Source organism: Balaenoptera ricei, chromosome 6 (genome assembly GCF_028023285.1).
Source record: "Balaenoptera ricei isolate mBalRic1 chromosome 6, mBalRic1.hap2, whole genome shotgun sequence".
NCBI classification, from domain to species: domain Eukaryota; kingdom Metazoa; phylum Chordata; class Mammalia; order Artiodactyla; family Balaenopteridae; genus Balaenoptera; species Balaenoptera ricei.
In genome coordinates this window covers 109,188,446-109,215,959 of record NC_082644.1, presented here as the reverse complement: position 1 = coordinate 109,215,959, position 27,514 = coordinate 109,188,446, and the positions used below count along the sequence as shown (strand labels likewise).

Sequence of the window (27,514 nt, the reverse complement as noted above, 5' to 3'; positions counted from 1 at the left end):
CTTATTCTTACTTTTATACAGGTAAATTGTGAGACGTGAGTTCATCGTTAGGATTTTAAATGTGATTAAGACAAGGTCCTGAATTGTCACCATAATCAGTATAATATTTTCATCAGAGGCAGAAGTAAAACCTACCCTCTTTTCTGCAGGATCTTAAGAGGCTTTACAAGCTCTTTGTTGAGTTGTTGTGAACGTCTGAGAATAATTTATGTCTAGTTTTCTTTGAAGTTCCTTCACATATTTCAAGATGGCTCAAGAAATTAGCAGTTAGCCTTTGCAGAAGTTAACCAGTGATTGGAGGCTTATCTATGATTTGCCTTAGAGTAGAACATGTTCCAGCAGACAACTTTACTATTCAACATTCTTTATTTGTTCAAAATTGTTGGGTAATGGACAGGCATGCAAGTGTACACATCCAGTCATAGGTGGTACCCACCATTTTAAGCTTAAGTCAGAGAGCTCATGATAGCCAAAGATTTGGGAAAATTTACAAGTGGAAGCACCAAAGGGTGCTTTAGTCTAACACCACGCTATAACCTGGAAAGTTAAGGGAAAAGGACTAAACCAAAAGGCTTGGACTCAGTCTCAGGGCTGTTAACAGTATTCTGGTGACCCAGAGCAAGATGTGTTACTGTCTCCATGCTTTGGTTTTCCCAGCTATTAAGTGAGAGTGCTAGAGGAGGTGACTGTTAAGGTTCTCCTTTAAGAATACCATGGTTTGGGGAATTGATTTTCCTTCTTTAGTGTTTGTTTTCTTACTAACCTCCCTGTTTTTCTCTTGAAGGGTCAGATGACTTGTCTGCAAAACTATGGGATGTGAGCACAGGGCAGTGTGTTTATGGCATCCAGACCCACACTTGTGCAGCGGTGAAGTTTGATGAGCAGAAGCTTGTGACAGGCTCCTTTGACAACACTGTGGCCTGCTGGGAATGGAGTTCCGGAGCCAGGACCCAGCACTTCCGGGGGCACACGGGGGCGGGTGGGTTGCCTTTCTTCAAGGGTTTCAACAGCTACTTTACCCTCATTCCTTAAAGCCAGGAGCCAAGAATGTGATCCCTTTTTTGTTTTTGTTTTTTAATTTAACCTGTCTTTCCCCCAATTTCTTTCTCAGTCACTACAGTTAATCCCTTTATTCAAGTTATTCTTTTTTGGAATTTTCCCCCTAATTTTGCTTTTCCTTGGCCCATTTTTTAACTCTTATGTCCTTTATACCCTTATGCTAGGAGAGGCAGTTCTTCTTTTCCCCTGTTTCATTTATATCCTATTGAACAGTCAGCCCCCTCTGTTTTGATCGGATTCCGTACCTCCAAATTGAATAAGTGCTACACTTGTAAATTCAGTCCTCTTTATTTGTAGAATTAGGACTGGAAATCATTTGGAGTGACTATACAGATTATATCAAATTGGAGCTTGGTTGACAATAATTTTACAGCAGCCTTAGTTTGTAAAAAACTGGTCATTTGAACATAGCCTTCAGATCTGAGCTTCTCCCTCTGCTTCACTGTATTTTGGAGCTCTGTGCAGAAATCATGTTGATGAAGTTCCTAGCCTCTTGTGCAGCTGCTCCCTTCTTCCTTTCTGCCCTTTACCCACTGCATTAGCCCCTGAGAATCATAGTCTATGCTCTTGAGACACTTATGAGCAGCCTTCCTGGACTCCCTAAACAGGTTGAGTTTCTCTGCTGTAGGTTTCCCAATACGTGTGTAACACTTATCATATCAATACAAGTAAGTATGATAACCTTGTTTCCCCACCAACCTGTAAGCTCCAGAAGGACAGGGATCCTGCCTGTCTTATTGACACTTAGGTCCTGAATTCCTTGCACCATACCTGGTACTCAGTAATTCTTTAATGTAAACCTAGCTGTTTTATGGCAAAAAACCAAGTCCCCCCCCATTTTGTTTGTCATCCTGTACATTTTTCTTCAGTCTTCTCTGCTACCACTTGTTTGTTGTAGAAATTAATATTTTGAAGATATATGATTTAACGTGGAACTTATATATCAAACTGAGTGTAATATTTCCACAGTGTCCAGGGTTGTACATTGACTTCCAGGTGATTTTATACCTGGTCAGCTTTGAGAGCCCTGTTCTAAAAAATTTCCTCTTTGCTGTTCCCTGGACATTGCTGTGGCTTTACCTAACTCCATGCCTTTGCTCTTCCCTCTACCTGCAGTATTCTCTTTCTTTTCTTGATAAATTCTACTCATCATTCAGGGCCCATCTCCAATATCGCCTCTTCCCTGAAGTCCTCCCTGATACCCCTGGGCAGAGTTAGTCATTCTCCTTGGTGTTTCCCTAGCAAGAGGTAAACATTTATTTTTTTTTTTTGGACTTCCTCTTCCACCCCTCACTTAGTCTGAGTTCCTTAAAGAAAAGAGCAGTGTCTTCATCTTTGGGTCCCCAGTGTTCCTTTAGAGCTTGGCAGGCATTTAAAAACAAATATTTGAGTACTTGCGATACTCAGGCACTGTTTTAGGTGCTGGGGATAGAGCTCTAAAGAAAATCAGACAGTTTGAGAGAATGGCTTAGTCTGACCTTTAAGATCTTTGTTTTGTTTTTCTCATTACACTGTCTTTTCTTGAGTATGGGTATTGTTTTGCAGCTTATACTCTTGACATTTTATCTTACTGCAGTAAATAGTACAAATATGAGTAGGTCCACCTATGTTCTGTTTTTCCTGCATAGGCTAGATAAGTTACATGTAGTACCAGGCAGGCAGTCCTGAGAAGAAATGCCATTATCTCCTACACTGGTTTACCTCTCACTCTGAAGCTAGTACAAGTATAAGAGATTGTATTATTCCAGGAGCTTTTCATCCTTAGAATTATCAGCTATGATAATAACAAGAATTTTGAAATGGATATATTTTTTAGCATAAAATTGCTAGTTGAGAAAGCATCATTACTACAGTAGTTCTGGTTGAGAAATTATACAGTTGGGCGGCTAGGGAGAATAAATGTAATTGAACTCTACTATGAAAGACCCACAGGCAAAGGCGTATTTTAACTTTGTGTGTGTTGTATATACTAGTGTTTAGCGTCGACTACAATGATGAACTGGACATCTTGGTGAGTGGCTCTGCAGACTTCACTGTGAAAGTATGGGCTTTATCTGCTGGGACATGCCTGAACACACTCACCGGGCACACAGAATGGGTCACCAAGGTAGGAAGACCTACAGAAGAAATGTTGACATCAGTCTTGCTGAGGGTGGGGGAGCTGGGGGTGGGATGGGGGATGGTAGATGCTGCCTCATAAGTGGTAGATGAGTCATAAGATGGGATAGATACAACCACAAAGCATGATGGTATATAACAGTGACCAACATGTAAAAGACACTCAGTAAATAGTTCAATGAATGAGTGACTTATGGACATGGAAAGATGCCCACAATATATTAGGTGGGTAGAGGGAGCAAATAAAACAGGTTACATACAAAAAACTATGTAGAGTATGACGACAGTTTCTAAATGTGTTTTTGCACTAAAATGTTGAAGATGATTATTTCTTGTGGAATTGAGTACTTTTTTCCCTTTAGGATAAGCATATTTTTAAATGAGAAAATTTTAAAATTTTCATTTTAAAAAAGAAAATGCTTGCAAGAAGTGGAAGAAAAATGTACAGGCTCTTTAAAAGAACATTGTGCTGGTTTCTAGCCACATTGATTCAACATACAATTGGAAGTCCTAGACAGAGCAGAAAAGGAAAAAAAGGGATCCATGTTGGAAAGGAAGAGGTAAAACTGTCAGTATTTGCAGATGCATGATATTTTGATGACTCCATCAGAAAACTGTTAGAACTTGTAAACTACATGTAAAGTTGCAAGATGTAAAATCTATACACAAAAATCTGTTGCCTTTCTGTACACTAATAATGAACTATCAGACAGAGAAATAAAGAAAACAGTCCCATTTACAATTGCATCAAAAAGAATAAAATACCTAGGAATAAGTTTAACCAGTATATAACAGAAAGACCTGTATATTGAAAACTGCAAGGCATTAATGAAGGAAATTGAAGTAGACACAAATAAATGGAAAGGTATTTCATGCTCATGGATTGGAACAATCGGTATTGTTAAAATGTTCATACTACCCAAAGCAATCTACAGATTCAGTGCAATCCCTATCAAAATTCCAATGGCATTTTTCAAGGAAATAAGACAAATAATCCTAAAATTTGTATGGAACCACAAAAAACCTCAAAAAGCCAAAACAATCTTGAAAAAGCACAAAGCTGAAGGCATCATGCTTTCAAACTATATGACAAAGATATAGTAGTTAAAACTATGGTATTGGCAGAACAGACACATAGATCAATGGAACAGAATAAATAGCCCAGAAATAAACCCACATATATATGGTCAATTCATTTATGACAAAGGAGCCAAGAATATACAGTGGGGAAAGGGCAGTCTCTTCAGTAAATGGTGTTGGGAAAACTGAAGGGCCACATACAAAAGAATGAAACTCAACCACTGTCTTACACCATACATAAAAATTAACTCAAAATCGAGTAAAGATTTGAACTTCTTGACACCTGAAATCATAAAACTTAAGACTAGAAGAAGACATAGTAAGCATCTTGACATAGGTTTTGGCAATGATTTTTTGAATCTGACACCAAAAGCAACAAAAGCAAAAATAAATAAGTGGGACTACACCATACTAAAAAGCTTCTGCACAGCAAAAGAAACTGTTAACGAAATTAAGAGGTAACCTACTGAATGGGAGAAAATATTTGCAAATTATATATCAGATCGGGGCTAATATCCAAAATAGATAAATAACTCATACAACTCAATAGCAAAAAACCAAACAATCTGATTAAAAAATGGGCAGAAGATCTGAACATTTTTCCAAAGAAGACCTATAGATGATAAATGAAGACAACAACTAACAAGTAAATGAAAAGATGTTCAACATAATTAACCATCAGGGAAATGCAAATCAAAACCACAATGAGAGACTTCCGTGGTGGTCCAGTGGTTAAGACTCTGCGCTCCCAGTGCAGGGGGTCCAGGTTCAATCCCTGGTCAGAGAACTAGATCTTGTATGCCGCAACTATAAAAAAGATCCTGCATGCTGCAACAAAGATGCCGCAACTATAAAAAAGATCCCGCATGCTGCAACAAAGATCCCACACGTGGCAATGAAGATCCCACGTGCCACAACTAAGACCCAGCACAGCCAACTAAATAAATAAATATTAGGGGGAAAAAACCCACAATGAGATATCACGTCATACTAGTTAGAATGACTATTATCAAAAAGACAAGAAATAACAGGTGTTCGTGAGATTGTGGAGAAAAGGGAAGCTTTGTTCACTTTTAGGGGAATGTAAATTGGTGCAGCCACTACGGAAAACAGTTTGGAAGTTCCTCAAAGGATGAAAAATAGAACTTCCGCATGATCCAGCAATTCCACTTCTGGGTATTTATCCAAAGAAATTGAAAACACTAACTCAGAAAGATACATGCACCCCCATGTTCATTGCAACGTTATTTACAATAGCCAAGATATGGAAACAACCAAAGTGTCCATAGATGGATGAAGGGATATATGTATTGAAATATTATTTAGCTGTAAAAAAAGAATGAAATCTTGCCATATGTGACAAATGGATGGACCTCAAGGGCATTATGCTAAGTGAGGTAAGACAAAAAAGAGGCAAATACCATACGATCTCTCTTATATGTGGACTCTACAGGGGAAAAAAAAAGCCAAGCTCATAGATACAGAGAACAGATTAGTGGTTGCCAGAGGCAGGGGGTGGGATGTGGGGAGTGGGAGAAATGGGTGGACAGTGTTTTTTGGTTTTTTAGTTTAAATAAATTGCGAAGAAAGGGAAGGAGGAAGGAGGAGAAAATAATGCTCGCAAGAAGTGAAACAAAAATGTACAGGATCTTTAGAAGAATGTTGTGATGTCTTCTGGTTTTCAAAAAAACGATTGCTGTGAGGATCAAAAGGCATTTAAAAAGTGGAAATGCCATGCAGAAACACTTTTCTTGAGCTTATCATGCTATTCTGTGAGGGGCTAAGGATGCAAGAGTGAGCAAAACAGACCCAGGCTTGATGCGAATGTTAGTCTAGTAGGAGGAATAGTTATTAGTAATTTCACAAGTTCACAAATTGTGTTAAGTGCTATGGAGGAAAAGTGCAGAGTCTAATTCAGTTTGATTCAGGGAAAGCTTTTAGAGAAGGGGCCAAATGTGAAGAATAAATGGGAGGTAACTGTGTAAATGGAGTGTTCCAGAGGGTACCGTATGTGCACAGGCCCTGGGGTGGGAAAGAGCCTAGAACATTTGATAAGCTGATGCCCTGGAAGGCCAGCGGAGCTGTGGTGTAGTTGGGGGAGGTGTGGGAGAGGGGCCAGCACGTACGCTTTACTAGACCTCATTAAAGATTCTGGATTATTGTAAGTATAGTAGAAAGCAATTGATGCATTCTGAGCAAGAGTCTGGTGTGATTCATGTTTTAAGAAGATAACTGCTGAGTGAAAAATGGGTTAGAGTGGGGCACAAATGGATGCAGGGTGGCCAGTTAGGCTTTTGCAGTAGTCTAAGCAAAAGAGACCCACGGCTTGGACTTGGGTGGCAATAAAGAAAGAGAAGGGCGTACACGAAGGATGTGTCTTTAAGGTAAAGCCAACTGAACTTACTCATGGGGAACAAAGAAGAAGAAAGAATCCGATGACTAGTGGGTTTTAGACTGGGTGAGTGATTGTGTGAGAAGACCAGTAATACCACCGAACTGTACACTTAAAAATGGTTAAGATTCTACATTTTATGTTACGTGTATTTTACCACAATAAAAATATTGGGGGAAAAAATTCTGTACTGGGTGCATTCAATTTTAAATAGAAAAGTTATATAAGACAAGTTGGTGTTGTGTTAAAAACAGTGGACTTGGGGCCAGGACACTGACTGAGATGTCTTAGATAAGTTACTCTTCCCTTCAGGGCCTGAGTTTCATCATCTGCTAAATGTTCCTGTGAGTACTAAATGAGATGATGGGACAGAACCCAGCAGGGTGCCTGGCACTCAGTAGCAGGTCTGTCAGTTTCATTTGAATCTGCAACCCAGGCTTCTGAATGAGTGAGCCTGGCCTCCCCTCTCACTTTATGCTGATTTATTCCTAAAATAACCAGAAGCTAGTGTTCACAGATTATCCCACATGCTAATGGAATGTTAGCTTCTGTTACATTATTATTTTCATTGTTTTATTTCATTTTCACTACAATTATCTGAGATAATAGGTGCCCCATCCCCTATTTTAAAGATGAGGAAACTGAGAAACGAAGAGGTTAGATGGTCCTTCCCAAGGCTGCAGAGTCAACATATGACAGATTCTGGTCCCAAGTCGAGTGCTTTTCCCTTTATGATGCACACGCTTATGAAAACAGGTCATTTGTATCTACTATGTGAATGGACTTTTTTCTTTCCTATCCCTCACATTTTTTATGAAGTCATGTTTTATAATTTTTAAAGTCAGTCCTAATGTTTGCTTCCAGACTAAAGCTAAGAGTAAATGCTGGCAGCATTAGACACTTTTAGGTCTTGCTAATAAAGTAAAGAATCTGGTAATAGTAAAACTCTTAGTAAAGGTTAACTTGTGTTATAGTTAACATAGAGTTATAGATTACTCACATACCATATCATTTTGAGCTCTTTTTCATATTTTAATTAAAAGGGATAAGAACAGTACTAAAAGGATCTTTCTGTAACATGGATATTTATTATTTCTAGGTGGTCTTGCAAAAGTGCAAAGTCAAGTCTCTCTTGCACAGCCCTGGAGACTACATCCTCTTAAGTGCAGACAAATATGAGATCAAGGTGAGGTTTTTTTTCCGCCATTAATTTGCCTTATGAAAGAGTGTAGCACAGGGGGAATATTTCAAGGGAGGAAGGAATGTCTTTAAGCCCTCTTAAACCCACTGGAAAGAGAATTGTTCATTTTCCTGTGTTCTAGGCAGTTTCTAACTCTGATTTGTAAATGAAGGGGGAAAAAAAATCCACAGAAATTTATCTTCGATGCGTTCTTACCTTTTCTTAAGACATATATCTCCTGCTCTCCTCAGTTCTTAGATCTAAAGTATGAAAACATAAACATTTACTTGTATAATAATAATAGCAATTTGCAAAAAAGTTTACAGAGCACTGTTACATGTATTTTTATTGCATCTTTTAAACTGTTCCATATGGTAGGCACTAACCATCTTCACGGCAGGAACTGAGGTTCAAAGAGGTTAAATATTTTACCCAAGATTACACAACACATACGTGCCAAATCAGAATTTGAACCCATGCTTCAGCTGTAAAACCTGTGGTCTTTCCAGTTTACTTCACTTTGTATTTGACGTCAGCAAACACAAGCCACATTGTTTAAGGACAGGCTTTTCTATGGTGATGTGATCTCTCATCTTTCCTAATTTTCTCTTATCTGTAGATTTGGCCAATTGGGAGAGAAATTAACTGTAAGTGCTTAAAGACGTTGTCTGTCTCTGAGGATAGAAGTATCTGCCTGCAGCCAAGACTTCATTTTGATGGCAAATACATTGTCTGTAGTTCAGCACTGGGTCTCTACCAGTGGGACTTTGCCAGTTATGATATTCTCAGGTAATATTCCCTTGGACCTTTACCTTTAACAGTTTGTTGCAGTTTAATAATAAAGACAAAACTAAATATTTCCATAAACCAGTTAGTAACTTGCTTTGGGGAAATGTTTACTCCATCAGTTCTGTGCTGAAAATCTCACACATAAAAATGTTTTAAAGGTGGTAATTAAATTAGAAAGAGTTATATGTTAGAATGTAGAGGGTCTAGGTTCTAAGCCCTCTTCTTACTCTGAGTTACTTCCACTTTAAGAATTTCTGAATTCCCCTTCCAGCTTCTCTGGAAAATGAAGAGTTTGGATGAAAAGATCTTTCAGATCTCCTCTAGTTCTAATATTTTAAGTTCTACTTCCTGGTCAGTTGAAATTCTGTGTTGAGGGATTGAGTGGCTTTCCGCTGACTAGCAGAAAGACAGAGAAACTTGGAGAAAATTACAACCTGCAGAGTTTCTCTCCAAAGAAAGAAATAGAGGTCTATAGACAAATAATTTTGTGATTCACTGTATATCATAGACCCCTCTTGGATACTGGTGGTATCTGTTAGCGTATTGGAGGCTGTTGGAAGCCAGTGACATGGTGATTAAGAGAACCTACTTCGGTGATAAATAAACCTTGGTTTAAGACCTAGTTCTCTTTCTTATGAGCTGTGTGATTTTATGTAAGTTTCTTAACCTTTCTGTGTCTGAATTGTCTCACCTGTAAAGTAAAGGTTAAATGAAATGCCTGTAATGAGGACCTAGCAGAGGACCTGACAGGTTTTTATTACTAATAGGTGTGAGAAGTCCTACATAAAGAAACCTGTTTTAATTTGTTTAACCTACTGTACCTCACATGTATTGTGCACAGAGCCCTTGTTTTGAGGAGCACATGTTAACAGCTCACAGAATTAGTGTTCCATAGCATGCTTCAGGAAGTGCTGGCCTGGGGACAGAAACTGAACATTTTCTTCATTGGTTTTATGCATGACTGTTTGAGGTGAACTTGTATGAGGTCTGATCCTACTAGCCAGCAGGACTTCGGTGGGCCCAGTCTCTCTGGTCGTAAAGTTACAACCTCATTTATGTCTTCCTGGAGTTAGACCTACATTTCTCACCAGTTAGATTTCCAAGCTTTCAGAATAATTTCTAGAAATGATTGATAGTTACATTTTGACAAAAAAAGACTGGAACAGATGCCAGAAGACATTAGTCCAACCTCTTCATTTTATAGATGGGGAAACTGAAGCTGAAAGAGGATAAGGGCCTTGCCCAATATCCCACAGCTCACCCTAGTCCAGCATCCATCCATCCATCCATCCATCCATCCACCCATCCACCCATCCATCCATCCATCCGTGGTTGGATCATCGGGCAGGCATATGCTTAAGGAACCAGCAAGCCAGAGAGAAGGAACTTTTGAAAGAACTTGATTCTTTGCAAAGTAAGAAATTGAAGTACCTTTGGCCATGGGTTCCGCACCCACAGATTCAACCAACTGAGGATCGAAAATATTTTTTTAAAAAAATGTCCAGAAAGTTCCAAAAAGCAAAACTTGAATTTGCCGTGCACCAGCAACTATTTACATAGCATTTGCATTGTATTAGATGTAAGTAATCTAGAGATGATTTGAAGTATACGGGAGGATGTGTGTAGGTTATATGCAGATACTACACCATTTTATACAAACGACTTGAGCGTCCATGCATTTTGTTATCCAAGGGGGTCCTGGAACCAGTTCCCCGCAGATACGACCTTAGTCACCGTGGGAAAATCAGATCTTTGATAGTTTAATATTGTTTTTGTTTTGAATTAAAATTTGGGAGACGGGTGAAGAGGCGAGGTGGAATAGAGGTATTATAATCTGATTAATGCTTAGAGTTTGAGAGTCTCTAAAGGTTTAATTTGATCCTATATTCTCGTGTGTGCTTCCTACTCAGAATGGCATATAGAGTCCAGAGTCCCAGATGAAAGTTCTGTTAATTTTTGATGTTTGGATATACTAGCTGTAACCAATAAACCTGCAAGATTGTTTGCTGCTAGCAAGTACTAAGTTCAGATTTTTTTTTTTTTTTTTTTGAAAAGGGGCTATTTTATCTCTTGCTTTTTCCCCTCAAACATGAATATAACAGCCTCCTTTTGAAATCTTGGTACAAATCCTGTGGCCTCAGTTGCCAGGACCAGGTTGCATTCTGTAAGCTTTGATGCTGATTGAAAAGAAAGCACAAATAGTAGCATGTTGCTGCATAAAGCTAAGTTATGGTGCAATCCCTTGAGCTAGGTTATCTCAGTACAGCAGGTGGGGTCTTGTAGGTTTAAGGGCCCAGAGTGCACAGCAGGGATGTCTGTTTACAGTTCTAAAGTAATCAAAGTAGAAGGTGCTGTGAGCCTGTCAGGACCTGTGTTCTGTCCTGCAGCACATTTGTGCTGGGGTCTTCGGAGTCAGCTCAACTTCCTCAGGCTTAAGTCCTGTCCCCTAGCCACTCTGTTTTCCAAGTTTCTGGTCATTTTCTGCTGGTGTTGATGATGTGGGACTTACTAGACTTTCCTGCTGCTTTCCCCAGTTTCCTTTGGCTCTCTCTTGTAGGAATTTGTGTTTTCCCACGCTTACTCCACCACTGCTCTAGTCATTAGCAGATACTTATTTATTTAACCTGTGTGTCAGGCACTGTGATATACGCTGGGAACCAGCAGAGATACTTACCAAACGTGTGGAAATGGCTAACCAGGGAAGGCTGACATTAAACAGCTGACTACATGCAGGTGTTTTCATGGTTGGGATAAGAGCAACATGGTTCGGGGTACTTTGAGACCCTGCCTAGTTTGAGGAGTAAAGGAAAGCTTCTTTGAGGAGGAGATTCGGGCCAAGCTCTAAAGGATGAGTAGATGCATTTAACTAAGTGCCGGGGCGAGAGTGCAGTGAGGAGCACTGTAGACTGCGAGGGCAGCCTGCTGAAAGGCCCTGAGACGCAGGAGCCCGGTGCATCTGAGTGACTGAAAGAGGGCCAGAGTGGCAGACGTGCGTGCAGTAGAGAGCCGTTGAAGGGTTTAAAAGTTTAAAATCTGATAGGATTAGATTTTAGTGTGAGGTTAACTGATTGGGAGGGGCCAAGGGCAGATGTGGGGGCACCCATTGAAAACTCTTGGTAGTAGTGCAGGCAAAGGTGATGTCCTGGGTCAGAGTTGGGGCAATTCAGGTAGTAGTGAATAAATTAAAGGAAAGTTTAGGAGGTAAAATCAGTAGATCTTGGTGATTGGATTTGTGGTTTGAGATTTGCATGGTTGCCATGTTTCCTAGCTTGAGCAGCTGGGTGAATGAGCAAGCAAGGAAATGAAGACGAGAAACAGGTTAAGAAGGTTGTTTTGGACTGGTTGAGTGTGAGGAACAGGTCTTATTCTTCACTGCTAAATCCCCTCCCTTCCTGATACCAGACTGAAATCTGCTCCTTTGTAACGGTCTTTCCCTTTGACCTTCGTTCTCTCTGCTAGAGCGCCTAATGCCTGGCCTCTCACGCGTCCTTCACTATTGAAAGGTGATGATCGTGTATAGCTTCCCTGTCCCTGCCACTGCTTTCTCCCCACCTCAAGCTCATATTCTTCAGCTGCTCCTTGCTTGTCCTGGTTACCAGGCCCTGTCCCTTCTGGTTGACCTCTTGGACATAACACTAGTTGGTAGTGTCCTTGTTAAGATGTAGGATAAACTGGAGTCTCACCTAGGCTCAAATATATTGTCACAGCAGAATTTGAATATCCCTTGTCTTATAGCTCTTTTCCTAGTGCCTCCAAAGAGGACGTCAACTTTTCGCCTTACTAAATGTGCAGATAAGAGAGACGGAGGGTTTCGTTTTGTTTTGTTTTTTTTTCATTTGTGTTCCTGTTTGGCAAGGTCCCTCCCACTTTCTGCCTTTGTCGTCGATGTTTTAGGAACTGCCAACCTGAGACGGTTAAGGCTGTCCTCCCAACTCTCTCCCAGTTTTCTCTAACTTATTATCAATCTATTAATAAATGTTTCTGAATTATTTGGGGGAACTTTATATTTTCAGCCTCTGCTGTTCTTAGAGAGGAACTTGTGTTTGCTACGTGCCGAATAGAGAAGCACTGAGTCTGAGTCACTTGGTTTTTAGTCTTTGTTCTGGGCTTGGGAAGGTTCCCCTAGGCCAGTACCATCGGCCCTCCATATCCGTGTGCTCTGCATCCATGGATGTGGAGGGCCAGCTGTACTACACCATTTTATGTAAGGGACTGGAGCATCCTCGGATTTGGGTATCTGAGGACGTCCAGGAACCAATCCCTTTGGATAACAAGGGGTGACCGTATAGTAGTTTTTACCTAGTGGTAAGAGTTGAGTGTTACCCTCCTGTTCTGACTGGTAACTAACTAGTTGTGAATGCTTAGCCAAATTATTTACCCTGGCTGTACTTTAGTTTTCACATCTTAGAAGTGAGAGTATTAAACGAGATAATCTGTAAGATCCTTTCCAGCTTAGATGGGCATTTTGTGCTTTTATAAATATTCATTTCCTTATATGCCTGTGTTATATTACCTTATCGTTATGAAGGGTTCTTCTCCCCGGCCTTTTTTCTAAAGGAGGGTGAGCTTTTTGTCCTCATATTTTCCTTTCTATAAAAATGTTTCATTTAATTCTAAATTTGCTTGAATTTTGCATTGGTTTTAAATGTCTCCAGAAAAGATTACAGTAGCATAAACAGAAGCACAGTTGCCTTCTGGTTCATGTTTATTAACTTTCATCCTTGTAGGGTCATCAAGACTCCTGAGATAGCAAACTTGGCCTTGCTTGGCTTTGGAGATATCTTTGCCCTGCTGTTTGATAACCGCTACCTGTATATCATGGACTTGCGGACAGAGAGCCTGATTAGCCGCTGGCCTCTCCCAGAGTATAGGAAATCCAAGAGAGGCTCCAGCTTCCTGGCAGGCGAAGTGTCCTGGCTGAATGGACTGGATGGGCACAATGACACGGGCTTGGTCTTTGCCACCAGCATGCCTGACCACAGTATTCACCTGGTGTTGTGGAAGGAGCACGGCTGATGCCGCGAGCTGCGCCGCTGACTGACTTCGGGCGCCAGGGCTGCGGGTTTTGAGTGCAACCTCTGTGGCAGCCGACTGCATGAACCAAAGTTCTCACCTAATGGTATCATCACGCAGTGCACAATCATTTATCTCTGTTTGCCAGGGGGCCAGGGCTCGGGGTGGGGGAGGGCTCGTTTTGTTGACCTACACCGCAGCATGCTGATGGGGTGCACCATTGACTTCATTCGTACTTAGTTATGTTGGTCAGTATAAGAGGCTGCATTTGGGGTTCATCTTTCTTGAATATTGGTTTTAAGTAAAGATATTTAAATGGCTCATTAATCTGCTAATTGGTTGCCTATGAAAACACATTCAGTCTATTATTAAAGCTTTTTACCATTGCCTTTTTCTCTTTTGAAGTTGAAGCAAAGGTGCTATAATGTTGTTACAGCAACTTTTCTCACATGGGGCTTAGCTTTTATAACAACCCGTGTTATAAAGACCACCAGGTTCTGTGACATTCATACTCTCCACCAAATACCAGTTCTAAAGAAAAGTTGTCTTCCAGTGCAAATCCAGTTGTATAAATTGATGGTTTGTAACACATTCTAAACCCTAGTTCTTGACAGAGTGAAGATGGGCCATGTCTGAGATGTGAGGAAGTTAATGTAGTTTTTGTTTCTAGGTGGAGCAAGCTGGTCCTTGGTCCCCCACAGCCTAGGTGACTGCACAAAGGTGACATGGTACAGTAGAAAGAGCCCTGAGCTGGCAGGTTGAAGACTGGCTCTGTTACCTAGGAAACCTGCACCCCAGGCATATACTTCTCTGGTCCCCATTTTCCCTGTCTGTATAGCTAGTTGTTAGGCTGTCACTTGGTTTCTAAGATTCCTTCTGGTCCTGTGTCTGCTGAGGTGTGCAAAAGTTGATATTTCAGTTTTGTCTGATGGCTGATTCATTGCTTCTTTAGGTTTGGAGATAATATATAAATGAAATCACTGATAGAAAGTTGTCATCTATAAGGAAATCCAAACGTACAAAAAAGAATGGATAAGAGGGAATGTAGAAAATGTTACATGTTCCACTTTAAAAATGTAAGTGATTGGTAGAAGAAATGCTGAGAGCAGCTGTGGTCCTCTAGAGAGGCAGTGTGCCATATTAGAAAGAAAGATCCCTGACCCTGACTTTCGTCCTCCTGTGCCTCTGACTTGGTGTGTAGCCTCAGGCAGGTTAACTTTCTGTTGGAAATGAAGGAATTGCCCTAGATTAAGGTTCGAAAAGTCACACGCCCAGGGGAGCCACGCAGGTAGACGTAAGCGAGTGCAGCATGCTGCGTAGGATGGGGCTGCACCGGGGGAAGCTTGTCTGGCAGGGCAGTTATGGAGCCCTAGGTGTTAGGCAGAAACAAGTCCAGTGTTTGGCAGGTCTTCTGATTTTTCAGGAGGTAGAACTCCAGAATTGTATTTGTAATTCCCTAATTTTAAAAATGTTGACAACAACTCGAAGATCATTCAAGATGTAGTGGGCTAAACAAAGCACGTCTGCGGGCTGCCAGTTTGTATTCTCCACCCTCTCATTCCTGTAAATTAGATAATGCTGTGATTCAGCAGTGGAACTCTTTTAACGTAACTGTCACAAACATTAGGGAGAAAGTCGAGGGAGCAAGTAGTAGGAAGAATTCAACTCTTCCCCGTTGTGTTACAGAGGAGTGAGGGGGGCATTTCATTCACAGACCGACAGGAAACTAGTTTGAAGATGAACTTAACGGGAACCGGAGTGAGAGCCTTTGCCTGGGAATATGAGGTATTCATTCTTCTTAACTCTGATATAAAGCACATACGTTTTTCAGGTAGGAAAAGGGTTGCTGGCAGAGCTGAGAATGATTCAAAGTACAGTGGGGACACAGCTCTCCCAGAATCCTGTCAGCCTAGAGTCTGACAGTGGACCTCTGAATGCTGCAAAGTTAGGGTTTCAGAGAATTCTGATGGTTGGTTTCAAGGACGGGTTTAGTTAATATCCATGTTGAGGCTCTGAGGGAATTACGTAAAAGAACAATTATCTTTCTCCATCCCCCAAATCCATTTCACACTGAGTTCTGTGTGTGAGCTCTGCTCGGTCCTTCAAGAAGTGGAACCAGATTAGAAGCTGGAATCTATCTTGCAGGAACCTCAGGAGGCTTTGGGCCATGATAAGGGTAAACAACTTAACTCCTTTTCATCCAGCCAGAACAAAAAAACTGAGATTACTGATCTAATGACCATCCCTATTCCCACCTCACCATCAGATATATCCAGTAGCTTCAAAGACCAAGCGATTATAACTATAGTCATTTGTGGGAAAAATTTTTTGAAAATGACAAACCTGAAACCTGTATGGCATGTCCCATTTCAGTTTTCAGAGGTGAATACCAAAGTTATCATCAAGGTGGTACAGCTGATTTTGACAGCAGTGCTTAGAGTCCTAACTTTGATCCTCCTCACAGAGATCTTTGTTTCACCTGAGCATTTTATTTAATTGCTTTATGGATGCTAGCTTTATTCATAGTATTGTCAGCTTTTGTACAAATGGAAAACTTAACTTATCCTTTAAAAAGAAATAAAGCAAGGTGGGGAGTCAGTGAGAACAGTGGGTAGGGGATAACTCAGTCTCCCTTCATGGAATTAGGGGACTCTCTCCCCTACACACTGACTTCTGCTTCCTTAGCTCAGAGGCAAGGGATTTGCCTTTGCCCCTTCTTTTGTGAATATTCTCATTTCTGAAAAATTCTTAATCATAAGCAGATAGACTCCATCTTTCTTTGTGAGTGTTGGATTTCTTGAGTGGCCCTGGTGCGGTGGAAGGAGGGGTTCTTTCCTCTCCGGTTTGTGTAGGGAACCATAACAACTTAAGGCTCCGGGGGAGGACGGGGTCCAGGAGAGCTGAGCGAGTGTGGTTTTAACAGACTTTGTTCGCATTCCAAAGGAAGCTAGTTTCCTCCAGCCAGCCCCATTATTTGAAGTAGTAAGTGTTGTCAAACCTGACCTCTTAGACCTATCAGAGAAGTAGGAAGAAGGACTTCCTCCAGGACAGGGGCTAGACTTTGAAGACGTTCCACAGGAAGTACACGTGTTTGAATAGCTTTTAAATGGAAGATGGAGAATATTGCTATTTTAAGCTGTGTACTTCATTTTTCATAGTTTAAAATTAATCTGTGCTGGCCACTAAAAATGCTCAGTAAAATGTGAATGAGGGTTATGTAATCATTCTAGTATTTGCTCTCAGGAGAATGATTACTGCTCTGCATTTGTAAATCTTAGGGAGAAAAGAAATACTTCTGGAAACAGTATTACATTAGACATGAAGAATTTGTTTCTGTTAGGTGAGGCTTTTCAACCGAACAGAAGCAGCTAAGGAGAGTAGAGCCTGGCTTCACATGTTGCTTTGGCCAAACCCAGCCAACTCCTTGAAGCCACGACTGTTGCCCTGGCTTCTTGGGAGCCTAGAGGTGAATCTTCCCATCGTCCCTCTTCTAGTTCTCCGTGCCGCCTCCTTGTCTGGGCCTCTACTGGGCCTTGGTGTCTGAACCACTTGCCATCCTCTGTAGGAAAGTGTGTAGTCAGATTGCTGCCCTAGGATGCAGCCTGGGCCAGGGCACACTGTGACCTTTGCCTTTAGGGCCATAGAGTTGTCAGTATAGGGGAGAGGCCCCTTAGGTCTGTCCCCTTGACACAGCCTTCCTACCTGGTTATGCTGGTGCTTGCCAAGATACTTAAGACAACCAAGACACTCGAGAATTCTGCAGTCCCCAGATAAGATGTCTCATGGAGAGAACAGGTTAGCATTCTTGACAGAAATGCCTGCCAGCCATCTTTGGCAGTGTCCTGATCCGTAGCTCCCTGTACTTACTGTAGGAAAGTGAATTTCTTTCAGGATAAATCCTCACATGGATTACTGGATAGTCTTTGTGTCACTCCCTTCAGCCTAATCAGGCTGAATGATCGCGCTCAGTGCAAAAAGGTGTTTTGCTGTCAAGTTGTTTCAATGCATTTCCAGTCTCCCCCAGAATGGTATAGTTGCTTAAAGCTAGTATTACAGTCTTGACCAGTGTAAACATACTTAATTATTGCAGCTTAAAGAATCCAGCTACTTCTACTCGTCATGAATATGCTCAAATAAAAATGTGTTTTTCTATGTTTAAACCTGGCAAATTATGAATTCAGATGATAAAAGCTCACAGTTGTTTGGTGTCCATATACTCACATTGTGAACATATCTCACTCATTTAGACTTAGTACTCTTGATGAGAATGCTCAGGTTGAAAAAGGCTGGCCTCACCAATCCAACATCTGTGGCAACATGGAACTTATGTTTCACTTATTTGATGTATGTTGTGATCTAGGGGGAATGAAATGAAGTTTATATTTGAACTGTCTGTGGGGTGGGTGGGCGGGGGAGAAGGGATTGCTTAAGCAAATAGTGGAGTGATTGTGGAACAAGATGTCTCTATAAGACGAGAAGTTATTTTCATGCATCATAGAAGCATTCTTCTACCTGTGAGTGATTGTGCTAACTGTAAATCATTTATATCTATACATTAAAGCAGGTTCCCTTGATTAGGCAACATTTGGTTAGCCAAGCCCAAGTTATTGTTTGTACTTGAAAGAAATAAAGCTGCATTTCCTTAAAAATTACATTCTGTAGTTAAGACTATTTTCTTACTTTTTTCCCCCAACCAATTCTAAGGAAACTTTTCAAAAGCGAGTGTTTTAGAATGCATCTTTAGAAATGAACTGCCCCTCGAGTGATCTGAAGTGACTCTGTTCTTCTACTGTTTCTGCATGTTCTAGAATGTAAGTCTAACAATGTAACAATTTCTGAATGAGATCCAAGAGGGAAAACAATAAATTTAAAAGTAAAATACAGGAAGGATTTTGGTGACCTTCATGAATAGATGCAGATGGAGGGAAAGTACGTTTATGCAGGGTCGAGACCTTGGGATCAGCTTCCTCTCTTTTGCCCTCCTCTGTTCAGCACATCCCCAAGTTGGTTCATTCTTTCTTCTTAATTTACACTTGTAGGACTCCTTGTCATCAAACATGGTCCTGTACTTTTGATCCCCAGCAGCGCCATGACAGGGCAGATTGTCCTTCCTGTTTTACAGATGAGAAATTGAGGCTTGCGCGGAGCAACTAAGCCCGCGAGCCACAACTACGGAAGCCTGGGCACCTAGAGCCCGTGCTCCATGACAAGAGAAGCCACCGCAGTGAGAAGCCCACACACCACAACTAGAGAAAGCCGGCGCACAGCAACGAAGACACAATGTAGCCAAAAATATAAATAAATAAATAGATAGATAAATTTATTTTAAAAATAAAAGGAATTGAGGCTTGAAAGAGTGGCTAATTGCTTAGAGGAGTAGTAAGTAGCAAGGATGAGGCTGGGGCCCTGATGTTTAGCCTCTGCAGACCTGGATTTTTCCTGCCTTTCCTTGTTTCCCTTCCCATTCTCTCTACTTCAGTCTCTTCAATCCAGACCTGGCCCTCTGCCCTCTGCCCTCTGCCTTCACCACTCATGTGCACCTCTTGAGCCACCATGGACTCTGCTTCCAGGGCCTCTCCCCAACCACTCTTTTGAGCACGTATCTCTGTTCAACAACCTTAATGACTCCCTGTTATCAGCAGGGGGTGTCTAGATCTATCAGTGTAATTGAGTCCCAACTCATCTCTTCAAAGGACTCTTGCTCTTTCGTTTCCTGCCTTTGCACCTTGGGTCTTCCCGCATCCTTGTGGGGAAGCCCTCTGTGCTCTTTCCAACCTGTCCTTGGGCCAGCCTGTAGGATCCCATTAACCTCCCACCATCTTTAAAGCCTCTGGTGACCACCACCCCCACTGGGCCTGACTCAGTGTTTTGTTCCAGGGTAGGTAGGTGTGCAATTCATTTGGCAGTTCATCATGTAGTACCTTTTGCAGTTGGTAAACCATTAACTTTTACTCTTAAGCCATACATTTTTCAAAATTTAGGTGAATGCTTTGTCTCTCCAGTAACATTTTAAGATTGAGTTCTTATAAGATGCTCAATAAATTCTTGATATTTTAATAAATTCCATGAATTATCTTAGGGGCTACATGTTATGGAGGAAAAATAACTTTTGAGAATGTCAGGGCCTTGAAGCAAAATGAAAGACCAATTACACACAGCTCTCCCTCTCTTAGACTTCCCTGCTCTGCCGTATTTTTTTTAATTAAAGTATAGTTGATTTACAATGTGTTAATTTCTGCTGTACAGCAAAGGGATTCAGTTATATATAAATTCTTTTCCATATTCTTTTCCATTATGGTTTATCACAGGATTTTGAATATAGTTCCCTGTGCTATAAGTAGGACCTTGTTTATCCATCCTATATATAGTAGTTTGCATCTACTAATCCCAAACTCCCAATCCATCCCTCCCCTACCCCACTACCCCTTTGCAACCACAAGTCTGTTCTCTTTGTGAGTCTGTTTCTGTTTCGTAGGTAAGTTCATTTGTGTTGTATTTTAGATTCCACATATAAGTGATATCATATGGTATTTGTCTTTTTTTTTTAATTTTTTAATTTTATTTTTTTATATGCAGGTTCTTATTACCTATTTTATACATATTGGTGTATATATGTCAATCGGCATTTGTCTTTCTATGTCTTCATTTAGTATGATAATCTTTAGATCCATCCATGTTGCTGCAAATGGCATTACTTCATTATTTTTTTATGGCCACGTAGTACAGTAAGTCCCTTGCACACGAATGAGTTCCATTCTGAGAGCGCATTCTTAAGTTCCATTTGTTCGTAAGTCCAACATAGTTAGCCTAGGTACCCAACTAACACAATCGGCTATACAGTACTGTACTGTAATAGGTTTATAATACTTTTCACACAAATAATACATAAAAAACAAACATGGTTTTAATCTTACAGTACAGTACCTTGAAAAGTACAGTAGTACAGTACAACAGCTGGCATACAAGGGCTGGCATTGAGTGAACAGGCAAGAAGAGTTACTCACTGGAGGAGGGAGAGGAGGTGGGAGATGGTAGAGCTGAAGGATCGTCAACAATAGGAGTTGGAGGACAAGGTGCGGTTTCGCTCATGCCTGATGTTGATGGCACAGGTTCTGGTTCCTTGCTGGATTCAATTCTATTTACCCTCTTGCTTCCAGACATCCTGGGCTTGAAAAAAAGATACTGTACTACTTACTGTACTCTATTCAGGACTGTACAGTAAAGTACACAAAAGCACAACCACTTGTAGAGGATGCACGCACATTCACATCTTTGAAAGTTTGCAACTTGAAGGTTTGTATGTAGGGGACTTAACTGTATTCCATTGTATGTGTCTACCACATCTTCTTTATCCATCCATTTTTGGACATTTAGGTTGTCTCCATGTCTTGGCTATTGTGAATAATTGTGAATAGTACTGCTATGAACATAGGGGTGCATTGTTCTGCCGTGTTCTATAAACATCTAAAGTGTTCTGAGTACACTTGAACAGAATGTTTGACGATCACTCTGTGATTAGACAAGGGTAGTCCTTGCCAGTGGGATGTTCCTGTCCTTTGCATTTTTTTAAAAATTATTATTTATTTTATTTATTTATTTATAGCTGTGTTGGGTCTTCATTTCTGTGCGAGGGCTTTCTCTAGTTGCGGCAAGTGGGGGCCACTCTTCATCGCGGCGCGCGGGCCTCTCATTATCACGGCCTCTCTTGTTGCGGAGCACAGGCTCCAGACGCGCAGGCTCAGTAATTGTGGCTCACGGGCCTAGTTGCTCCGCGGCATGTGGGATCTTCCCAGACCAGGGCTCGAACCCGTGTCCCCTGCATTGGCAGGCAGATTCTCAACCACTGCGCCACCAGGGAAGCCCCTGTCCTTTGCATTTTAACCACATGTTCTGTTCTGTTTGTGGCAAAGATCATCTAACAATAACACAAACTTTTGGAGAAAATTACCCAGACTCCTTTATCATAACAATTTTTAATATTCTCTTCTAATCCTTATGCAGATATGTATAGATTTATGTAATTACAAATCATTGTTTTGTATTGTGTTGTCAGAATTGTGCTCTGTCTTTGCAATTACCATAATACTTTGTAATATTCCTTTATTACATATACTTTGCTAAACCATTCCTGTTTTGGTGAATAATTAGGTAGTTTCTAGTTTTGTTTTTTAGGTAATGCTACAGAGAACTTCTTTGCACATGATTTCCTTAGAACAAGTTCCCAGTAGATGACTTATTGGTAAAAGCAAAGGAAATTTTTTTCTTAACATTTTTCTGTTATAGACATGGAAGAGACCATAAAACACACACAGTTTATTGAGTAGTTATAGAGTGAACGCCTGTCTAACCACTGTCCAAGTCAAGAAAGAACATTTCTGGGTTCCTAGAAACCTCCTTTGTTTCCAGGAAGGAACACTTTATGTATGGCTTTTGCTTCATATTTATCATGTGGCTTTCCAAATGGGTTAAAGGGATTTATGTTGTCACCTTACTGGATTGAGTGTACATGTTTCAACACAATATCATCAGTGTTGAGTGGTTATTTGAAACGGCCAATTTAGTAGGTACAAAGAAGGTATCTCAAGGTTGCTTTAATTGTCATTTCTTTAACATGTGAAGACAGATATTTTTATGTCCTTATTTGTATTTCTTCTGAACTCTTCTTCTTTTACCCATTTATTTTTATGACATTTTCAAAAACTTGGGAAACATTGAGATGAATTATAGTCACAAATAAAATTTCGCTAATCTAGGCATCACTTGAAAGTAAGAATTCAACCCAAGGCATGCATTGAAGTTTTCTTTCATTCCATAAAAAGGATTCGTGTTAAGTAAACCTATCAACAATTGCTGTTTACATCCCAGTAATTAACATGATATGTCACAAACTGCATTGCCTGTCAGAGTAGGTCTAGAACTTCAGAAGAGGGCCAGTCAACAGTACTGGATATATAGAGCTGTCTTAATTTAAACTTTTCCTAATGAAGATATACCACAGGTGATTAATAATATTTAAAGGAAAATGTGGGCAATCATGAATCAAAAGATTTTTCTCCAAAACTAATGTGTTGAAATTTAAAATGAACCAATTCAGAAGGCAACCAAGTGCAGATTCCAAGAACCTAGTCATCCTAGCGTTTTATTTTTACTCATTAATGCAGAGGGTGTTGTCAGGTGTGCTTTTATATTTCAGGCCTCTGTGAATTTGGTGAGATTTTCCATCTGTGAGGTTGTGCATGAGAGCAAACATTCCTGAGGTTGTTAGTTCAGCAGATTGAGCTTGTTGATCATTCAAGCTTTAAGGTCATAAAGCTTGATCTCTTTTTTTTTTTTCTGACTGTACTGCGGGGCTTGCAGAATCTTAGTTCCCTGACCAGGGATTGAGCCCAGGCCACAGCAGTGAAAGTGCTGAATCCTAACCAGTGGACCGACAGGGAATTCCTGCTTGAACTCTTCGAGAGGGAATCAGAAAAAAAAACACTTAGGAAGGCTATGTGTCAGCTTAAGCTGACAACACTAAGCATTGTTTTCTTAATTTCTTTTTTTCTACCCCATAAGACTATGTCTTGTGAACAGGAACTGTGTCTTACTCTTCTCTGTGCCCATATTCCCTAGAACTGGCTTAATATAAACTCGGAAGGAGGGGCTGGATGGATGTGTGGGTGAATGGACTTTGGATTGGTCTGCATTGATTCCTATAATCCAGTGTTCCCAATGTGTGTGATATCCTCCCAGCACATTCATATCCCCTGGGAACTTGGTAGAAATGAAAATTATTGGGCCAGACCCCAGACCTAATGAATCAGAAACTCTTAAGACTGGAGTTAGGCAGATGGTTCCTGCGCCCACGAAGGTTGAGAACCATGGCTGTTACCTAGCCTGTTCTGCCATCTAGTGGAATCCTTGGGAATAGCATCTGGCAATGAGTTGAGCAGAAGTCGGTTGCTGTAGAATACATTAATTATACTAAGGACTTTCTTGCACTTAAAATTAAAGCCACTCTGAATGTGTTCTAAAACTGGAGTTGGCTTCTACTTTATTTTCAGTTATTATAGCGCATTTCATGTCAAGACATCAGTAGGCAGACTACATAAACTCTTCCCTATTGTTTTATAAATAAATACCTTTAATTTTGTATTAAAATGTCTCTTATCATACACTGGAATAATACACAGCTGTCAAATAATGCTATGAAGAATAATTTGTGGGGGAAATGGAAAAACTTAAGGTGAAAAAAACAGGATTAAAAATGGCATACACACCCTGAGAAAACCATAATTCAAAAAGAGTCATGTACCATTGCAACACTATTTACAATAGCCAGGACATGGAAGAAACCTAAGTGTCCATCGACAGATGAATGGATAAAGAAGATGTGGCACATATATACAATGGAATATTACTCAGCCATAAAAAGAAACAAAATTGAGTTATTTGTAGTGAGATGGATGGACCTAGAGTCTGTCATACAGAGTGAAGTAAGTCAGAAAGAGAAAAACAAATACCATATGCTAACACATATATATGGAATCTAAAAAAAAAAAATGGTTCTGATGAACCTAGGGGCAGGACAGGAATAAAGACGCAGACGTAGAGAATGGACTTGAGGACATGGAGAAGGGGAAGGGGAAGCTGGGACAAGTGAGAGAGGAGCATTGACATATATACACTACCAAATGTAAAATAGGTAGCTAGTGGGAAGCAGCCGCATAGCACAGGGAGGTCAGCTCGGTGCTTTGTGACCACCTAGAGGGGTGGGATAGGGAGGGTGGGAGGGAGACGCAAGAGGGAGGGGATATGGGGATATATGTATACATATAGCTGATTCACTTTGTTATACAGCAGAAACTAACATAACATTGTAAAGCAATTGTACTCCAATAAAGATGTTTAAAAAAATTAAGTTATTATAAAAATTTTTTTTAAATGGCATACACCATGATTCAAATTATATGAGTTAAATATGCACAGGAACAAAATGAAATATACCAGAAGGGTAATAATGGTTCTCTCTTGGGGATGAGATTATAGGTGAATATTTTCTGTATGCTTTTTTCTGTGGGGGGGTGGTATTTTCTAAGTGTTTTATGATGAACATAAATTATTTTTAAGAATAATTTTTAAAAATTTTAGTATGAGTATGTAATATAGCTGCAGGCATCATTTAGCTCAAATTCCTTCTATCAGGAAATGTTAGGTCCCTACTTTGTACCAGGCATTGTGCTAAGGCCTGGGGATACAGAGATAATTGTGTATGGGCCCTGCTTCTAGGGGCTCCCGGTTCTCTGGGATAGTACACACAAAATCCCAAGAGGTGTAATGAAGGAAGCTCAAAGAAGGGAGAAGTTCTTCTTGGGGTGATAACCAAGATTTCCCAGAGGAAGTAACCCTCCATCAAGTTCCCAAGCTAAGATGAGTCTAGATGCAAACATCCTGTAAATTACCAGCCTTTGTTAGAGGGCTGCAGGATACATGTGGTTGTCTGGACTGTATTACTCACAGGGGTCTTTACAATCAATGCAAGTACATATAGGACACTACCAGAATTTGAAGACAAAATCATTGTAAACAGCTGACACTCAACACAAAAGGAGCAGGTGGTTGGTGGTAGCGGCATAGTTCTTCAATCTTTTCGAATCCCCACATAAAAATAACAACTAAATAGCAAGACCAAAAAATCAGACAATACTTACAACAAAATTGGTAACAAGGTAACCCCATGAGCCCCAAAATACAAACTAGAGGGGCAAACCAAAAACTGCCACAGGAACAGCATTTGTGTAAGAGGAGAAGGAAAAAAAGAAAGAAGGAACAGGGCTAAGTATATCATGGACCTGAGAACAGAACCCAAAATGGGCAACGGTGATCACTGGAGGGTTGGGCAACCAACCTGAAAATGTCAGCTGAAGCTGGGAGAGGGTTTGTCCTCCCCAACGGTAGGTGAGTGCAAGTGCCTATGGTAAGAACACCTGAAAGTACTGGAGCAGCGTAGCCCTTATGAGCTCATGAGGCTGACCTGCTGTCTTCTGGGACTAAAATCAGAATTGAGCAGGACTGAGATGAGAGACGAGAAACCGAGAGAGACACAGAGAGAGAGAGAGAGAGGCTGTGTTACTCATTGGGCGCGGGGGGGCAAGGGAGGGTGGACTTTGTAGCTGACAGAGGAACATGGAAGACACTACCAGAGTTTGAGGACAAGGAAAGAATGAGATGGACCAGACCCAAGAAGGGGTAAGGACAGAGGCAGGAAATCCCAGAAATCAAGCTGCTTTATTTTTACACTCCACACAAAAACAACAAAAGAGTGGGCTCTGTGAAGGTTGAAAATCTTTCCTGAATATAGCCTCATTCCAAAAAGTCAGGAAAAATAATTTCGCATAAAAATAAACAATAGGAAAGTATCAAGGCCAATTTCCACCCAAAATTATTAAAAGGATAAGAGGGAGCAGAACGATAGCCCCATAGACAATGAAAGCACACCTCGGAGATGTCAGAAACAGTTCAAAACAGTTATTTAAGAACAAACGAGGGCTTCCCTGGTGGTGCAGTGGTTGAGAATCTGCCTGCCAATGCAGGGGACACGGGTTCGAGCCCTGGTCTGGGAAGATCCCACATGCCGCAGAGCAGCTAGGCCCGTGAGCCACAATTACTGAGCCTGCGTGTCTGGAGCCTGTGCTCCACAACAAGAGAGGCTGCGATAATGAGAGGCCCGCGCACCGCGATGAAGAGTGGCCCCCGCTTGCCGCAACTAGAGAAAGCCCTCGCACAGAAACGAAGACCCAACACAGCCATAAATAAAATAAATAAATAAATAAATAAAAATAACAAAACAAAAAAAAAAACTAAAAAAAAATAAACAAACGAAAATACATTGAACAAGTGGCCTAAGACATGAAAGAACTGCATAAATCAGAATTAGAAAACCTCAAAAATGAAATGAAGAATTCAGAAAAGAGTTAGAAATTATTTTAGAAGGGAAGACTAAGCTAGAAGCAACGTAAGAACTAAACACAACAGATGATGCCTTGTGAGCTACCGCCTACGCATCCTGGGGGTCAGTGGCACAGTCCTTCACAAGGCGGCCTTCCTGACTTCTAGGCTGGCCGAGCTCAGTGGGCCCTACTGGGCCAGAGCCCCTCATCTGAGTCGTTTGATGTCTGCCTTCCCCATTAGACTGTAAGTTCCTTGAGGGCAATTGGTGTGCTTTTCTGTTTCATGTCTGTGTCCCAAATGCCGGCCACAGTGCCTGGATCAGAGGCACTTGGTACTGCTGACTTTGTCCAGTGGTAGGATCTGTAGGTGGCTGTCCCAGGACCTAGGTTACTAGACTGTTCTGTGCCTCAGGGCTAGTGACGCCAAACTTCCTGACATGCACGACATGTTCCAGCACAACAAAGAACTGCCCCATCCGGAATGCCAGGAGCGCCTCCCTCAAGAAATGCCGTGAAATCCTTATAAAAGAAAAATCATCCTTTCAAAAATACAATCAGCATTCAAGTAGGCATCTCTTACTTGCTTATAGACATCTAACATCTTCAGCACCACAACATTTTGATAGACATGATTTTGAGAAGAGCTTTGATATAGCAAAGTCAAAGACTTTTTCTAGAGAAGTATTTAATGATCTAGGTCTCAAATACAAGGTTTTTCTTTTCTGCTTCCAATAACATTATTCTAAAGACAAAAAGAAAGAAAAATTGAAATACTGTACTTTTAATTAAATGTCCTTAGAAAAGAATGTCCTTCAAATATTTATAGAGAACCTGTTAAGACCTAGGATCATCTCTTTCCCATAGATTCAAATGGATGAAGCTGGATGTTTCTGCCAAGTGACTGCTCAAATTGCTGACTTTCTCTGCTCTTCTAGGGAGTTTTCCGCTCAA

General features: G+C 40.8%; 1 protein-coding gene across 4 annotated transcripts in view; it reads left to right on the top strand.

Annotated features, from left to right (window-relative positions):
• The window catches only part of FBXW2 (F-box and WD repeat domain containing 2), a 31,869-nt gene extending 13,586 nt beyond the window's left edge, over nucleotides 1–18,283 (top strand). For all 4 annotated transcript variants that reach the window (XM_059925481.1, XM_059925485.1, XM_059925483.1 and 1 more), the window contains 5 exons: nucleotides 785–979; nucleotides 3,033–3,166; nucleotides 7,749–7,835; nucleotides 8,449–8,618; nucleotides 13,346–18,283. In XM_059925481.1, the coding sequence (XP_059781464.1) occupies nucleotides 785–979; nucleotides 3,033–3,166; nucleotides 7,749–7,835; nucleotides 8,449–8,618; nucleotides 13,346–13,634 (875 nt within the window). In that variant the 3' untranslated portion in view covers nucleotides 13,635–18,283. The remainder of the gene's footprint in view (nucleotides 1–784; nucleotides 980–3,032; nucleotides 3,167–7,748; nucleotides 7,836–8,448; nucleotides 8,619–13,345) is intronic.
• Nucleotides 18,284–27,514: the final 9,231 nt, after the last annotated feature.